At 51.3% G+C, this 17,910-nt stretch overlaps 1 protein-coding gene across 1 annotated transcript; it reads left to right on the top strand.

Moving 5' to 3' along the window:
* Window positions 1–677: 677 nt before the first annotated feature.
* Window positions 678–16,921, top strand: ABHD16A (abhydrolase domain containing 16A, phospholipase). The gene is made up of 20 exons (XM_036248695.1): window positions 678–873; window positions 1,901–1,957; window positions 2,675–2,741; window positions 2,986–3,072; window positions 7,254–7,339; window positions 9,698–9,771; window positions 9,950–10,072; window positions 11,650–11,764; window positions 11,863–11,964; window positions 12,890–12,953; window positions 13,338–13,387; window positions 13,658–13,781; window positions 14,202–14,306; window positions 14,535–14,598; window positions 15,637–15,693; window positions 15,827–15,889; window positions 16,022–16,098; window positions 16,184–16,282; window positions 16,376–16,422; window positions 16,611–16,921. Exons 1-20 carry the CDS (start codon window positions 742–744, stop codon window positions 16,692–16,694), a joined length of 1,677 nt encoding a protein of 558 aa, XP_036104588.1. The 5' UTR covers window positions 678–741; the 3' UTR covers window positions 16,695–16,921.
* Window positions 16,922–17,910: the final 989 nt, after the last annotated feature.

Raw genomic sequence — 17,910 nt, 5'->3', positions numbered from 1 at the left:
TAAGAGATAATTCATCCATTTTCCTTTACCAGTATTTCACACATCTTAACCATATTCAGTCTTTCTAGCCATGGTCATGGTGTAGCTCTCCATTTATCCAAGCCCTCGTTTACCTCTTTCAATAACTTTATATATTTTCTTCATAAAACCTTTCATTTATTTGATTAGATGTATTCCTAGATACCTAACCCCTTTTTTTTTCCTTTATTGATTTTAGATATAGAGGAAGTGAGAGGGAGAGAGAGACAGAAACATCGATGAGAGAGAACATCTACTGGCCACCTCCAGCATGCCCCCCACTGGGGATCAGGCCCACAAACTGGGCATATTCCCCCATTGGGAATCGAACCTGCGACCTCTTGGTGCATGGGTCAGCTCTCGACCACTGAGCCACACCAGCCGGACTTGTTTTTGTTGCTCTTGTCAAGTGTTCCTAACCCTACCCTTCCCGCCTAGTTTCGCTCGAGTGCCTACCAGTACTAGGATGGGAAAACGTGATTGAACTATGCCTGCTGACTCGCTAACTCTCCACGTTCCGAACTGCTCCTGCTAATTTCAGGCCATCGCCGCACCGGTAGGTCCAAGCGCACGACATCCTCCTCAAGGAGCGCGGAAAGCGTCCCGCCTCGGCTGGAGGCGGGGCCGGTACGTGCTGACGTCAGGGCACGCAGCACCTGGGCCGGGGAGGGCGGGGCTAGCAGGGGAACTGCTGCTGAGAGAGCAGCGGCCCGAGCTGGGGCCATGGCGAAGCTCCTGAGCTGCGTCCTCGGCCCCCGGCTCTACAAAATCTACCGCGAAAGGGACTCTGAAAGGGCGCCGTCCGGCGTCTCTGGGACTCCAGCTTCAGTCACTACCCACCCTTCCAGCTCTTGGGTGAGTCGAATTCTCCCCTGGTCAGAATCATGGTACGGCCCAAACCCCTTTGCGGCCTTTGCTCCGCAGAAGCGCCCATTATTGGAAATCGGGGGTGGGGGGACTACTTGTCAAGTCAGTGGCGCGCACAGTCTGCGCTCTTGGTGCTTCCTGAGTTAGAGTCACGCCTGTGGACTGGCCCCCTCCTTTATCGCTGTTTGCCACCGCTTTCTCATTCCGACTCCCCTCCTTGCCTTTTCCTCTCGCGGCCCCCCATCCTGTCTGTCGTGGTTCATGTCTGTCCCAATTGACTCCTAAATCCTGGAAGAGACCCTGCGTGGATTCGGGAGCTGGACTGTTCCGACGTCAAACTCTCGATTTCTTTCTTAACTTAGTGCTCCTTGGTGCCTTGCCTACTCCGTTTTATCTTCTCTCTAGTACGTTTTGAATTTCAACATGACTAGTTCAACATATCCCCTATCTGCTGCCTTCCACCTGACCCCCCTGCCTACTGTGGAGACCCCAGAGTCATTGCACTCATGAAAGCAATGATCCTGGGGATGGTGGTAGGTTCTGCCCCTAAATTCTCTTCCTTTTTATCTGTAGTCTCAAATTATGTTTCTGGTCTCCTACAACTGCCCACCTCCAGCCACATTTCCTTCCTTGATTTCCTACTCTTATTTCTGATGCCCTTCTTTCCGTCTTAAAGATGTCATGGTGTCTTTTCCTTTCTTCCCTAGCCCCACTCTCCCTGTAGGCACATGCCCACAGCCCATTTGAAACTGGATCCTGAAAAAGGAGCCAAAGTCGTCCAATGCTGCTTTCACTTTTGCTTCTAAATCCAACTCCTGTGTTTGTTCTCATGGTTGAGGAGGGAAATCAGGTTCTGAGCACGCCCAGGGAAGAGGGGTTTCTTTGGGAGCTAGGGATGTCCTAGGAGGGACAGTTTTGGAGGCTAGAACCAGAGGACACACATCAGGGCTTCCAAAAGGGAGCCCTGATGTGTGTTAATGAACAGGATCCTTAATGTGGGCATCTGTTTTGGCAGGATACGTACTATCAGCCCCGGGCCCTGGAGAAACATGCTGACAGCATCCTGGCACTGGTATGTCTGCCCTGGCTCCTGGGACTACTGTATCTTTTCAGCACTAGCTGCCCTCCTGAACTTTCTCCTCTCCAGCCTGGGAGAAGGCAATGCCCCTGGGGGTGGGGGATGCTCCTCCAGGCTCTGCAGCTTACCTCTCCAACACACACAGACATACTATCAAGCATGTGCATACTTGGCACTCCTCTTTGGCTGTGACCTGCTTTCTCTGGGGCAGCCTGAGCCATGAGGAAAATTTGTTTACTCTTGGAACCATCTGCAGGTGCTGAGTCCTGCAGTCCCCAGTGACCTGTCCTTCTGGCAACTAACCTCCTTGGCTGTAGGGACAGCTGTTCTCTCTGGCAGGGTTCCTATGGTGACGTTTGTGCATCTCTTGGGAACCAGGCCAGGACTGTCCTGAACAGGACTGATTGAAAAGACTTGATTAACTTGAGTAGAGAGACTTGCCTTTAAATGTGATGAATTATGTCTGGAGATGATAATAGGAAGAAGACAGAACTTGTGCTTACTTTTACCAGCCTGTTATGCTCTGACACATTGCCTTGCAACAGATATTGAGCACCTATTGTGTGCCTAATGCCATGCACAGAATAAGTACTTCATGTGATATCCCTCAGGTTATCCACTTTGCTCAGAGCCTAGGCCTGGAAATAGCAGGTGTGTGTGTGTGTGTGTGTGTGTGTGTATTGATTGCTTGTCCCTGTCTCTCTGCTGCAGGCTTCAGTCTTCTGGTCCATCTCTTATTACTCCTCTCCCTTCGCCTTCTTCTACTTATACAGGAAAGGTCAGTGTGGTTTCAAAGGTGGTGGGACAGGAAATGGGCAGGTTGTTGGCAAATGAGCCCACCTTCTAAAGAGGAAAGGGGACCTGCAAGGATGGCTTGGCTTCCCTCTTCCATTAGGCATCTTCCTCCTCAGAGGCATGGCTGTCCCACTGAGGGAGTGTGGGGTGGAGGTTGGGGTGGAACTGGGAAGAGGGTCTGAGAGGCAGTGGGGAATGCTTCTCACATAGTTTCTCTCCCCTCCTAGGTTACTTGAGTCTGTCCAAAGTGGTACCGTTTTCGCAGTATGCTGGAACGTTGCTCCTGCTGCTGGCAGGTGTGGCCTGCGTCCGAGGTATGTGGACAGGGAGCCTGATTTGTATCTATCCATCACTGCGTAAATATTTATAAGGTAGCTTCTGCAATTTTGTGTTGGGCCCTGAGGGAGAATGATAGAGAATGGTCAAGGAATGATCTTTTCCTTAAAGGGCTTGAGTTGTAAATATGAAAAAATAATTAGCAGAAAAGTTTGCAATTAGCTGGAAAAGATTCCACATATATTCATGTCTATGTTTGTAATAATGCTAAACTGAAAACAGCTTCATAGCCACAAGTGATAGGGTGGGTAAATACATCAGGGGGTATAGTCCTACAGCAACACACTAAAGCAATGCAAATGAACAGACTCAGCTACACTCAGCAATGCAGATGAAGCTAATAAATATAATATTGAATGAAAGAAGCTGACTGCCAAATAATTTATGCAGTATGTTTCCATTTATATAAAGTTCAAAAGGGATGCATATGTAAGTGGCAAACACTAAAGAAAACCATGGGCGCCTGGCTGGTGTGGCTCAGTGGTTAAGTGTTGACCCATGCACCAAGAGGTCGCTGGTTCGATTCCCAGTCAGGACACATGCCCAGGTTGTGGGACAAATCCCCAGTTGGCGGCATGCAGGAGGCGGCCATTCGATGTTCTCTCTCATCAATGTTTTTGTTTCTCTTTGCCTCTCCCTTCCTCCCTTCCTAAAAATCAATAAAGAAAGAAAAAAACAAACCATGGGCATTACGCCCAGCTGGTGTGGCTCAATGGATTGAGTTTCATCCCATGGACTGAGAGGTCCCAGTTCGATTCCAGGTCAGGGCACATGCCCAGGTTGTGGGCCAAATTCCCAGTGGAGGGCATGCAGTAGGCGGCCAGTTGATGTTCTCTCTCATCAATATTTCTGTCTGTCTCTCCCTCTCTAAAAAAATCAATGAAAACATATTTTAAAATAACAACAACAACAAAAAAAACCCATGGACATCTTGAAAGTCAGGAGAGTGATTACCTGTGAAGTGGAGGGGACAGGATAGGGAGGACTTCTGGTGGGAGGTGGCTTTGGTCTTCTCTTCCTTGACCTGGATGATGGTCACATGAATGTTTGCTTTATATTTATTTATTTACTTTTTATCATTAGATAGAGTGGGAGGAAGAGAGGGAGAGAGAGACAGAGAGAAACATCGATGTGATAGAGCCACATCAACTGGTTGTCTCTCACACGACCCAACCAGGGCCGGAACGAACTGCAACCAAGGTATGTGCCCTTGACCAGAATCGAACCCCTGACTCATTGATCTGAGAGCTGATGCTCTAACCACTGAGCAAAACTAGTCAGGGCTGCTTTGTATTTTTTTTTTTATCCTCACCCGAGGACATCTTTTCATTTTTTTGTTCAGATAGAGTGAGAGGGAGAGAGGAAGAGAGAGAGAGAGAGAAACATTGACATGAAAGGGACACATCAAGTGGCTGCCACCTGCACGACCAATCAGGGCCAGGGACAAATTGAAACCGAGGTATGTGCCCTTAGTGGGAACCGAACCCGGGTCTCCCTGGACCGCAGGCCGACGCTCTAACCACTGAGCAAAACTGGCCAGGGCTGCTTTGTATTTTTTAATCTGACTGTATGCTTTATGTATCTATGTCATATCTTACAAATAAAAAATGAAAAGAAAAACCAAATTATATCTTCTGGTGGGTGCACATGGTAGAAACTGAGTGGGGGGGTGCTTGGAGAGGGAGTGTCGGTCTGGAGCAGGAAGGCTGCAGTTGTGTTCAGTCCAGGGTAGAGACCCCTCTGCCTGTGGTCATCTGCCTCCTGGTCTCCACAGTGCTGGACTCCCTCCTCAGAGAGGCCTTCCATGACCACCCCATCTAAAAGTAGCTCCCACCCCTTGGTTTTGCCTTAAAGTGTTTTTTTTAAAATTTAATATAGTTTAATTTTTTTCCATCACTGTTTATCCCCCCATACCCTCGTCCACCTCCACACTGTCTTAAGTTTTAATTTTATTTCTTTGCAGTTGCAGGGGTGGGATTAAATACAGAAAAGCTCAGAGAAGAAAATATCAAAAATAAGTAAAATGCTTATATTTTGTGATATTGCTTCAGATACCTTTTCAGTAAAACCCTAAAGCATTACAGTTAGTGTTGAAGACCCCATGGGACTCTCCCCATCCCATGTTCTTCTTTCCCCAAAGCAACTACTGTCATCTGGTGAGTTTTTCCCCTTGCTTTCTTAATTTTATCCTTACCTGAGGATATGTTTTTATTGATTTGAGAGAGAGAGAAAGGGGAGAGAGAGAGGGAGAGAGAGAAACATTGATTTGTTGTTCCACTTATTTATGCATTTGTTGGTTGATTCTTCTGTGTGTCTGATTGGGAATCAAACCCGAAACCTTGGTGTATTGGGATGACACTCTAACCAACTGAGCTACTCAGTCAGGGCCTGCATTGACATTTTTATCTTTATTGATTTTTGTTTTTTAGAGAGAGAGGAAGGGAGAGGGAGAGAGAGATAGAAACATGGATGAGAGAGAACACTAATTGGCTGCCTCCTGCACGCCCCCCACTGGTGATTGGGCCCACAACCTGGGCATGTGCCTGACTGGAAATCGAACCGGTGACCTCTTGGTGCGTGAGTTGACGCTCAGCCACTGAGCCACACCCGCCGGGCTGCACTGACATTTTGACACATGGCCTCACTCTACACAACCCTTCTGCAGCTTGCTTCATTCTCAGTATTGCTGTGGGTTCTACCCTGATGACTCATGGCATTCTAGTTCATTCTGGTTTTCTTTTCTTTTCTTTTTCTTTTTTTTATCCTCACCCGAGGACACTTTTTGATATTTTGTTCAGATAGAGTGGGAGGGAGAGAGAGAGAGAGAGAGAGAAACATTGACGTGAAAGGGGCACATCGAGTGGCCGGGGACAAACTGCAACTGAGGTACATGCCCTTAGAGGGAACCGAACCCCGGTCTCTCAGGACTAAAGGTCGATGCTCTAACTGCTCAGCCAAACCGGCCAAGGCATGGTTTTATTTTCCATGTAGCACTTATCCCTCTTTGAAATTTTTTGTTGACTATTTCTTGTTTTCTCTAGCCCCACCCCATCCCCACCCAAAGTGGCAGCTCTCTGAGGTCCAGGACCTTGCATCTCATTTACTACGTTTTTCCATGTCAGGACAGTGCCTGGCACATGACACCTGTTGGGTCATTGGAAGGAGAGATGTCAGGATTTGAGTCTCCTTGACAGTGAAGGGAGAGCTGATGTGATCACTGAGGGGCTGAGTGACGAGTGAAGGGAGCTCAGCATTGAGAATGACTCTCGGTTCAGAGAGGGATGTAGCACGGCGACAGGGGAGGAGCAGTCCAGGAATTGGAAGGAGGCAAGGGTGGATGCAGGGAGCAGAGAAAAGACAGGGAGAGTGCTGAGGGCCCAGTGGAAGAGCTGGAGGACTGAGGAAGGGGCTTGGGTCCAATGAGGTAGTAATTATGGATCAAGAGCCATGAGGCAGATGGCAGGGAATGAGACTGCACAGAAAATGTGGTAGCAAGCATTGGAGAATGTGGCAGTGGAAAGAGGAGAAATCCAGTGTTAGCAGGGCCAAGAGTGAGGGTGCATGACAGTGTCTTAAGACTGGGGAGAATGGCCTGGCTGGTGTGGCTCAGTGTGGCCCGGCTGATGTGGCTCAGTGGTTGAGTGTCGACCCATGTGCTCAGAGGTTGCTAGTTCGTTTCTTGTCAGGGTAAGTGCCCAGGTTGTGGACCAAATCCCCAGTGGGGGGCATGCAGGAGGCAGCCAATCATTGTTCTCTCTCATTGATGTTTCTTTTATTTTTTATCCTTATCACGGACATTTTTTTTTTCTTTTCATTTTTTGTTCAGATAGAGCAGGAGGGAGAGAGAGGAATAGAGAGAGAGAGAAACATCGACGTGAAAGGGACACATCGAGTGGCTGCCACCCGCACGACCCAACCAGGGCTGGGGACAAACTGCAACCGAGGTACATGCCCTTAGTGGGAACCGAACCCTGGTCTCTCTGGACTGCAGGCTGACTCTCTAACCACTGAGCCAAACTGGCCAGGGCTCATTGATATTTCTATCTCTCTCCCTCTCCTTTCCTTTCTCTCTAAAATCAATAAGGAAAAACAAATTAAAAAAAAAAAAAAAAGAACATGTTTTACAGCTTCTCTAACAGTTTCCCGTCCCCTCTACCAGGCCTCGGCCGCTGGACCAACCCCCAGTACCGGCAGTTCATCACTATCTTGGAGGCCACACATAGGAACCAGTCTGCAGAGAACAAGGTGAGAGGTTCCAGGACAGGTGCCGAACAGGTGCCTCTCCAGGGTACTGGCACTGCTTCTGCCAGGGGAGGTGTGTTCGCTGCCCACCAAACGGGTGTTCACTGCACAGTGCTCTGTCACTTCTCCCTCTCCACGTGAACGTCCACCGCAAACTTTCCCTTCCTGCCATTTCTAATGGAGTATTCTGCTGGAACAGTCTTCCACCCCTCCTCCCTCCATCCACAAGAATTGTCTAGATGCAGAAACATTCTTGCCCTGGCCAATTTGGCTCAGCGGTTAGAGCGTCGGCTTGCGGTCCGGAGAGACCCGGGTTCGGTTCCCGCTAAGGGCGCGTACCTGGGTTGCGGTTTGTCCCCGGCCCTGGTTGGTCGTGTGGGTGGCAACCACTCGATGTGTTCCTTCACGTCGATGTTTCTCTCTCTCTCTCTTCCTCTCTCTCCCTCCCACTCTGTCTGAACAAAAAATGCGAAAATGTCCTCGGGTGAGGTTAAAAAAAAAAAAAAAAGAAAAGAAACATTCTAGTGTTTCTTATTTATTTTTTTATCCTCACCCAAGGACATTTTTTCCATTTTTTGTACAGATACCGTGGGAGGGAGAGAGAGGAAGGGAGAGAGAGAGAAACATCGACGTGAAGGGACACATCGAGTGGCTGCCACCCACACGACCAACCAGGGCCGGGGACAAACCGCAACCCAGGTACGCGCCCTTAGTGGGAACCGAACCTGGGTCTCTCTGGACTGCAGGCTGATGCTCTAACCACTGAGCAAAACCGACCAGGGCTCTACAGTGTTTCTTAGACGGGGTTTTCTCTCTGTCACAGAGCTCAGGTCTGAATGTTTCTTGTTGCTGGGTGCACTGAACATCGTGCTAGTTCTGTTCAGGCCTGGAACAAGGTGGACAGGTATGTCCACTCTTGTGCCTGGAGCACAGTGTGGCACCAGGAGGGAGAAAAACCAGAGCACAGTCTTGGGAGTTGTGCCCGTCCAGCCAGTACTGGAGTGTAATTATCATTGAGAAGGGGCTTGGGGTCCGGCTGGTGTGGCTCAGTGGTTGAGCGTCGACCCATGCAACAAGAGGTCGCAGGTTCAATTCCCAGTCAGGACATGTACCCAGGATGTGGGCCAGGTCCCCAGTAGGGGGCATGCAGGAGGCGGCCAATTGATGTTCTCTCTCATCGATGTTTCTCTCTCTCTTTCCCTCTCACTTCCTCTTTCTCTAAAATCAATAAAGGAAAAAATAAAAAATAAAAAAAAATGAGAAGGGGCTTGGGGACCCTGTAAAGCTCTCCTGCTACAAGGGCTTTCTGGGATCAAAGGCTGAGACTGCCGTCGGTCACCACACCGTTGTTGGCGGAGCTCTGGAGTCACATGTTTGCAGGCGCCTTTCTAACCCTCACTGCAGCCGGGGGGTGGGGTGGCCTTGTTACCCTCATTTATACATCTGAGGAAACAGGCAAAAGAGGACAGGTGACCCAGGCAGAGCCCCAGAGCTAGGGAGTGGCTGAGTCTGAATTTGAGTCCAGGACTGAGCAAAGTCTGCCATATGCTTTTCTTCATTTTGTTTTGTTTTGCCCTCTATATTTTTGTACAGATTTTCTGTTGCTCTCTCTGAGTCAAGTTAATTTTGAAGATGTCAAAAGAAATTTTCTGACAGAAAATAAAAAACAACTCCCAAAATAAAACAGAGTGCTGGGAGCTCGGGGGCGGGGGAGGGAATACAGTTGAGTGTGAGACAGCTCCTGCTGCCCCAGACAGCATGTGGACTGAGCAGTGGGTGCCTGGAGGCACCGCGGGCTGGGTGGCAGCGCCCGCCACGGCTGCAGGTGCTGAGGAGGGAAGGTGGCCCTGAGGCTGGAACAGTCAGAGAGGGCTTCATCCAAGAGGTGGCTCAGAGCAAAGGAGCCACTCTGGACATGACTTCCCTCCTCCTCTCTCACCCGAGCATGTGGGACAGTCAGTTTGATCCACTGGGGATTTCTGAGCCTCCAAGACAGCATCATGTGAAGGACCCAGGTGGGGAAGGAGCAGGACCAGCCTGCAGTCCCCACTTCTCCCTCAGAAACACCAGCACCTACAGCCAGCCACCCCTTCTGGGGGTGGGGTAGTCTTAGGTTTTTAGTAAAACAAACAGGTGGGTTCTTCTGGAAGAGGGCAGGCAGGCCAGTCGGTACCTAACAGGACACCTTCTCTTGCTGGGTTTTCCTGGCCATTTGAAAACCAGCAGGGTGCTGACCTCTGTCTCCCATGCTGTGTGAGGGCCAGTCCCCAGCATGATGAGGGTGCTGAGGGTGGGTAGGTGGACCTCCTCCACTTCTCAGTTCCCCTTTTAATCCTCAACTCCTCTCCCTGCCCACTGCAGAGGCAGCTCGCCAGCTACAACTTTGACTTCAGGAGCTGGCCAGTTGACTTCCACTGGGAAGAGCCCAGCACCCGGTGAGCCTCAGTTCTTTTACCACATCCCTGCTCTCCCATCGCCTCCTCCATCCCTGCTGGGGTCCCAGTGCCTGCTTCCAGCACACTCTCCTCGTTCTAGACCTCACCATCCTCCGGACCTCAGACGTCCAGCTTGCTGCTCCTGACCCCATCTCCCCCTGCATCTTTCCATCCTCAGAAAGGAGTCCCGAGGGGGCCCTTCCCGCCGGGGTGTGGCCCTCCTCCGCCCGGAGCCCCTGCACCGGGGGACAGCAGACACCCTCCTCAACCGGGTCAAGAAGCTGCCTTGTCAGATCACCAGGTAGGAAGCAGCAAGGAGAGGCTATCAGGGTGGTGCGGACGTGGGGTGGGGCTCTGGGACTGGGTGCTCCATTGTAAGACAGCTGTCATCTGTTGGGCCTAGTGCCACATACTTTGTATTATTTGTGGCAAAGTGTTTATCCATGTTCACATGAGAAGAAAAGGAGCTCAGAGAGGTCCTGAGTCTCTCCGGCAGTGAAGGAAGAACTGGGGTAGTAACAGTCCTGACATGAAAGCTCTTGGATGAGGACTAGAGGGAAGGGGAGGGGACGCAGAGCTTGGGGCAGGTGCAGGGGCAGGGTCTGGTGGCCGCGGTGACCGTCCCTGGCTTCTAGTCTGTGCACCTGTGAGGAACGCGCCTCGCGGGTTGGTGATGCCACATAGGGTGATGTGTGTCGAAGGGCATCAAGCCTGCCTGGGCACCTGAGAGCACGAGGTGGAGCCCAAGGAAATGGTGGTGGGCACTGATGATGTTGGAGGTAACAAGGGGAGCTTTCTGTTGCTGGCCCTAGGAGGCGGGTTCTAGACCAAGGCCGGGGTGCCTTGGTGGTTTGTTACTGACAGCATGCTGACTGGTCAGAGGGGCAAGCCAAAGGCAGAGTTCTGAGGGCTTTCTGGAAGGGGCCATGAAGGGTTCTGGGGACAAATCTTACTTCAGGATGAACTGGAAGTAGCTAGTCGTCCTTGTCAGGAGCAGCACCTACCACATCTTACCTGTCTAGATTTGTATTTTCATTCAGTAAGTGTTTATTAAGCCCCTACTCTGTACCAGGCTCTGGGCACCTCCTACGTGGCAGATATCAGACATACCAAAGTGAACAGAACAGCCAGGTCCCTGCCCTGATGGAGTTTGCAGTCTAGTTGGTGTCTTTTTTTTTTTTTTTAAATCATTACCTGAGGATATTTTTCCATTTATCTTCAGATAGAGTGGGAGAGAGGGAGAGGGAGAGAGAGAGAGACAGGGACAGAGACAGACAGAGAGAGAGACACACACACATCAACTGGTTGCCTCCTGCATGACCCTGACCAGGGCTAGGGACCGAACCGCAACCAAGGTATGTGCCCTTGACCGGAATCAAACCCGCAACTCACTGGTCCACAGCCCAACACTCCAACCACTGAGCCAAACTAACCAGGGTAGTTGGTGTCTTTCAAACTACCTATCTTGACGCATTAGTGAATCTTGAAATCAGTTTAGTGAATTAACAGTCATCATTTTTTTTCAAGTATTATTTATTTTGGGACTTTTATTAAGTTGTATTTATGCATTAACAGATTCATATTTGATAATAACTTTGCTTTTCCTTATTATATATAGAAAGTATTATGTATTATCTTATAAAGCTTTCAGAATTATATATACTGGGCTACAATATGAAATGTGTATCTTACAAAGGTTGCAGTAAAAAAAAGTTTGAGAAACACCAGCCTCCTACATATAATATCTCATTAAGTCCCAGAAGAGGCAAACAAGCTGTGCCAGTCGCAGGGAAGCAGGCCTCGGAGTCTGAGTGCTAAGTCTGGGGCAGTCCCTGGCCCCCCCGGGAATGGGGTTCCTTAACTTCATGCTCTCCACAGCTACTTGGTGGCCCATACCTTGGGGCGCCGGATGCTGTACCCGGGCTCTGTGTACTTGCTCCAGAAGGCCCTTATGCCTGTGCTCCTGCAGGGCCAGGCCAGGCTGGTGGAAGAGGTGAGGCTCCCCTGCCCCTGCCCCTCCCTGACAGCTCTTCTCCCCCTGAGGAATGTGGCCTCCTGCCCTTAACTTGACCTTGCATCTCCCTCATTCAGTGTAATGGGCGCCGGGCAAAGCTGCTGGCCTGTGATGGCAATGAGATTGACACCATGTTTGTGGACCGGCGGGGGACAGCTGAGCCCCAGGGACAAAAGCTGGTGAGAGGGATCAGGGAGCCCAGAGGTAGAGTGGGGGGAGGGCAGCGAAGGTTCTGAGGATCTCAGCTGTACGCCCTCAGGAGGTGCTGCAGCTGTGGATAATTCCATCTCCTCGCTCCACCCTAAAGACCTCTTGGTGTAGGAAAACCCTACTATAGGGAGATAGATGAAGTAGGAGTTGACATTCAAAGACAAAAAAGTAATCATAATAGTCACCTCTTAGAAAGCCCTTACCATGTGCAATACATATATTTAGTCCCCACAACAACCCTGTAAGAGAGGTACTGTTATATTAGGCCATTACAAATGATGAAACTGAGGCACAGAATAACTTTCCCAGATCACACAATTAGTTACTGGGAGAGCTGGGATTTGAACCTAGGCTCCAAAGTCTCCTGCCTCCATGAAGCAGCCCTGGAAAGAGCACTAAGCCAGCAGGCTAGGGAGCTGGGTTCTACTCCCAGCTCTGCCTGGCTGCTATGAGAGTCCATGCAAGTCCCATCATTTCTGGGCTTTGTCTTGGAGCACCATGGAATTAGTTTATCTGGTCACAAGACCTGAGCCCAGAGAGAAGAGGAAAAGCATACCACGTAAAATAAACAGAAAAAATGGACTCAAAAGCTAGCAAGAAAAAAAATATCCCAAATTCCATTCCTGAGAGATGTCCACCTCGTGGTCTTCCAAGGACAAATGGACACTGTGCTGGGTGGTTGAGCAATTCAACTTGAAACATTCTTCTTCTGAATGTTTGCTCAGCATTTGCATCAACTTCGGGACCTTGTGAAATGAGTTGTTTCTATTCCCTGTGGATAGAACTGGAATGCGTCCTTCCCTCTTCCCTGTGAACTCCCGGGCTGCCCTCCCTGCCACAGTGGGGATTTTTAGTCCTGTTGGCTCTTTCCCAGCCCTTTCCTGCCTCCTGCAGGTGATCTGCTGTGAGGGGAACGCGGGCTTCTATGAGGTGGGCTGCGTCTCCACGCCTCTGGAAGGTAGGCCAATGGCTCAGCCCTCTTGTCTCTGCCTCTTGGAATGGAACGTCCCCACCTTCCCACACGGATATGACTTCCCCAGGCCTGACCACTTTCTGTGGGTAAAGTCTGAAACCCTCACCTGTGGGGGAAAAGTCCACGCCCCATTTGCTTTGCTAATCTTACATCTCTCCCTGGGGCTGTCCCTAACCTTAACCACCTTCCTCTCGGCCACACATCTCCCTCTGCTGCCTCAGAGCCTTCGGTATCATCTCCCTGTCCTGGGAAGGCTCAGTGATACTTGCCTCTAGTTGGAGGGGGGTTAGAGCTGTGGTGTCCTGCTGTTCCTTCTGGGTCTGGGGGTATAGGCCTGAGGTCCCAGCCCCTCCCCGCCCTGTGTTGCAGCTGGATATTCTGTCCTGGGCTGGAATCATCCAGGCTTTGCTGGGAGCACGGTGAGACCCTCTGTGTTTCTGTGGGGCTCCCACTCATCTGACCTGGGTGCAGGGCAGGGGCTGCAAGCCATGGGAGCCCTTCTCGCAGTGGGCCAGCAGGAGGGGGTGCAGTGGGTCTCTGAACACTGGTTTCTGGGGAGCCACCCCTTTCCTTTCACCCTTCTCTGTTGCAGAGTAGCTATAGGAAGGGTCCACTCTGGGTGGGGGTGGGGGTGTCCACAGCTTGCCAGTGGTGCTGACCCACTCCTGCCTTTGCCCTTCCTTCTGCAGGGGGTGCCATTCCCACAGAATGAGGCCAATGCCATGGATGTGGTGGTCCAGTTTGCCATCCACCGCCTGGGCTTCCAGCCCCAGGACATCATCCTCTATGCCTGGTCCATTGGCGGCTTCACTGGTACCAGCCCCGCTCCGCCCCACTCTGTAGGCGCAGTCCACACGCCCTTCCCCAAGGGGAGGTGGGAAGCGCACTGGGCCCAGGAGTGGGGTGGAGGCTTAAGGAAGCAGAGGATCTGAGTGGTCTGGGAGAAGGTACCCTATACATACACACTTCACGCTTTCTTCCACACTTCTGCCTGGTTAGCAAAAGTAGACCAGGTCCTGGGCCGAGAAGATCGGGAAGGCGAGGTTTCCTCTGTGGATTGTCTTTAGTGCACGTCCGTGTTCTCTCTTCGTCCTCTCCAGATAGTGTCCTGGCTGAGCGATGAGGGCTGACCCAGTAGGGAGGATGGGGTCAGCCTATAGGGTCAGTGGGGCGAGGCTGGGTGGTGAGCAGGAGCCCCTCAGTTCTTACCCTTCTTCTCCATCCTGATACCAGCCACATGGGCAGCCATGTCCTACCCCGACATTAGTGCCGTGATCCTGGATGCCTCCTTTGATGACCTGGTGCCCTTGGCCTTGAAAGTCATGCCAGAAAGTTGGAGTGAGTACAGCCCCCAGGCCTGCCTTTGCAGGGAAGTGTGGGCTGGCACTGGGAGCTGTTCTAACGGGCGATGGTACCCTTTTCCATAGGTGGGAGTGGGTTGCCCCTTGGCTGAGAAGCGGGAGGACTCCCTTTCTGGGGGCCTTAGTTTTCTCCATGAAGAGTGAGGACTTTTGTGTTGGGCAAGGGCTTTGTCTCTGCTATCCCTTCCCTTTTGTCCCACTCTAGGGGGCCTAGTGACCAGGACTGTGAGACAGCACCTCAATCTAAACAACTCGGAGCAGCTGTGCAGGTAGCGCCTGCCCCACCTCGCCCCACAGCTCTGCTGGGTGTGCAAATGTTGAAGCTAGTGCTAAAGTATGAGTTGGTAAATGACCACTGCCCCGGATCCCTTGAGTGCCCCCCTCCCAGGTGGTCTAACTCCCCCGGTCCCCTGGGACCCTTGACCTTTTTAATTTTTTCCCCAGAATTTTTCTTCTTCATTGATTTTGAGAGGGAGAGCATCGACTGGCTGCCTCCTGCATGCCCCCCACTGGGGATCAGGCCCACAATCTGGGCATGTGCCCTGACCAGGAATTGAACCAGTGACCTCTTGATGCATGGGTCGATGCTCAATCACTGAGCCTCACCGGCCAGGTGACCTTTTTTTTTTAATCCTCACCTGAGGATATTTTGCCATTTATCTTCAGATAGAGTGGGAGGGAGGGAGAAAGAGAGAGAAACATCCATGTGAGAAAGACACATCAATTGGCTGCCTCCCACATGACCCCAATTAGGGCTGGGGACCAAACTGCAACCGAAGTACGTGCCCTTGGCCGGAATCGAACCCGCGACTCTTTGGTCCAAGGGCTGACGCTCTAACCTCTGAACCAGACTGGCCAGGACAGACTTTTTTTTTAATCCTCACCTGTGGATATGTTTATTGATTTGAGAGAGAGAGAGAAAAACATTGATCAGTTGCCTCCCATACACACCCCATCAGGGATCGAACTGACATCCTGGATAGTATGTACCCTAACCAGGAATCAAGCCTGAGATCTTTTGGTGTGCAGGATGATGCGCCAACCAACTGAGCCACATTGGCCAGAGCTCAACCTCTTATGATCTGGCCAGGAAAGGGTTGATGCCTGGCACAGCAGAAATCTTTCAGCAAGGCCAGACTTTCAGTAGACCCTTCTTAAATATTCTCTCACCCCTGGATGAAGGGCTAGCCCATGAGGCCCTGCTGTAGCAGGGGCTAAGAATACAGCCAGTATAGGACTGAGGTGGCCAGTTGTCTCTTACCCGCCTTCCTCTGAGCTCTCCCTTCCCAATACTCTGTCCCTTGAAGGTACCAGGGTCCTGTACTGCTGATCCGAAGAACCAAGGATGAGATCATCACCACCACGTGAGTGCCTGGGGACCTCTACCCTCCTGGGTCCCAGAGAGAACTTCTCAGTTGCCCTGCCCACTTCTAACCACTAGAAACCTCGGTATCCAAAACCTCCCTCCCCTCCAGTGTACATTCTTCTCACCCCCAGTGTTCCTGAGGACATCATGTCCAACCGAGGCAATGACCTCCTGCTGAAGCTCTTGCAGCATCGGTGAGAGCCGGGTGTGTGTGTGTGTGTGTGTGTGTGTGTGTACACACCAGTACTGGGACAAAGGGAAGAAGCTTCAGGGATGAGGAGTGAAGCAAATGGGTTCTGACCCTCATCCCGGCACTACCTCGCCAGGTATCCCCGTGTGATGGCAGAAGAGGGTCTGCGAGTGGTGAAGCAATGGTTGGAGGCCTCCTCACAGCTGGAGGAAGGTGAGAAGGGATCTGGTGAGGCCTTTGGGTGTGGGGCCTGGCAAGGCCAGGTTGCTGATGGGCCCTCATGTCTCTCCCTGACCAGCCTCGATTTACAGCCGATGGGAGGTAGAGGAAGACTGGTGTCTGTCTGTCCTCCGCTCCTACCAGGCAGAACACGGGCCGGACTTCCCCTGGAGTGTGGGTAAGGAGGCCCTGGGGCAGGAGAGGGGTGGGAAGAGCCCAGGAAGGGGATGCCCGATCTGTGGGCCATGCTTTGAGCACCCCCTCTCTGCAGGGGAGGACGTGAGCGTACATGGAAGACAGCAGCTGGCTCTATTTCTGGTGAGCTGGGGGTGGAGGGGCAGAGGAGGGTGTCTGAGTGGCCAGGGGCTCGTGTGGGACTTGGAGACCCTTGGAAGTGGTAGCTTTTCTAGAGTGGGTGGTGGTTTGGAAGGTAGAGGGTTGGGGGATGTCTGGTGGCTGCCACTCACTGCAGCGCTGTGCGTCCCACTTTCCCGCCCTCTCCTTAGGCTCAGAAACATCTGCACAATTTTGAGGCCACACATTGTACCCCGCTCCCAGTCCAGTACTTCCAGATGCCTTGGCACCTCTAGGGACCACACCGGGACTCATTCTGAAAGAATGGGGCAGGAGGAGACATGAGGAAGGACCTTATTTGTGATTCTGTGTTCATGTTGCTGTTCATAGTTCGAGGAAAGTTCTTTTCACTGTTCTTCTTGCATGTTTCCCTTATCCATCTCGCAGTACCTAACCTCCCCGGCACACACCCTGCATTAAATGAATGGATTTTTCCTAATAATAAAAGGGTATTTTTTCTACTGGCTGGCTAATTGTGTGACTTCCCAAGTATCCAGGGAGCAAGGGGCTGAAGCCTTAAAGGTCTGGGCTTTGGGAAACCCCAACTCCATACGGCCAGTTTAACCCCTCCATCTCTGCTGTTCCCCCAGGCCTTAGGTCCCCAACTTGAACTGTCCTCATGCAATGGGCACCCAAGCCTCACCCTTCCCTGGTGTGTCTCATGTTATCAGCACTGTGCAGCCTCCTGGCCCTGACATAGTCCTTCCCACATACAACCACCCCAGGAGCCCAGGTTGCCTCCTACTGCTTCAACTTACAGCTTTGTTGTTTACAAAGTGCTTTCCAGTACCTGATTTTTTACCTATTCAGTTCTTCTACCGATTTCCAGGTCCAGCTGGTATGATTTCACCATAAGTATCCCCGATTTTCCTTGCTCAGCTCCCACTACTTCCATGGGGAGTGAGGAAAGGCCTGCTCTCCATGCCTTGCGCAGCAAACCCAGCACACCCCCTCCCCCTGCCATCAAGTCTCTCCACAGGGGCTGGGTGCAAGGACTCCCAGAGCTACACTTGGCCTTTTTGGGCAGCTGTTAAAAGAATATTCTTAGGTCAACGCTGAGGAAATTGGTTCCCTGTAACTGCCCTCCTATTTCCAGTCTTTGCACCTCATGGAACAGAATGAGTCCTTCTTCACCCATCAGTTTGTTGCCTGGCCACCTTCTTCCCTTGGAATCCTTTCCAGATAAGATACCCCTAGAGCACCCTGGGTCCACTGTGTTGAACAAGATACCGAATGTGGGCAACAGTGTTCTGAAATCCTAGACAGTCTCTAGTTAATTTCAGTGTCTCTTCCAGCCCTCATGCGTGAAGTCTCAGGCAGAGTGTCTGCTCCCACCAGCTCAGCACCTCCATAAGGGAGGGCATATTGTATCTCCACTGGAAGAGGTGACCTGAGACTTGTCAGGTGATGATGCCTGATATTTGGAGTTAACAAAGGGGAGGTGGCCATAGC

This window comes from Molossus molossus, unplaced genomic scaffold (assembly GCF_014108415.1).
Source record: "Molossus molossus isolate mMolMol1 unplaced genomic scaffold, mMolMol1.p scaffold_m16_p_8, whole genome shotgun sequence".
In the NCBI taxonomy this organism is placed as follows: domain Eukaryota; kingdom Metazoa; phylum Chordata; class Mammalia; order Chiroptera; family Molossidae; genus Molossus; species Molossus molossus.
This window is presented reverse-complemented; position numbering and strand designations above follow the sequence as displayed.

Coding starts and splice junctions, on each gene's coding strand:
- ABHD16A (XM_036248695.1), top strand. CDS start 742: ATGGCGAAGCTCCTGAGCTGCGTCCTCGGCCCCCGGCTCTACAAAATC. Junction 13,782..14,201: donor GTCCATTGGCGGCTTCACTG/GTACCAGCCCCG, acceptor TCCTGATACCAG/CCACATGGGCAGCCATGTCC. Junction 16,423..16,610: donor AGCAGCTGGCTCTATTTCTG/GTGAGCTGGGGG, acceptor CCCTCTCCTTAG/GCTCAGAAACATCTGCACAA.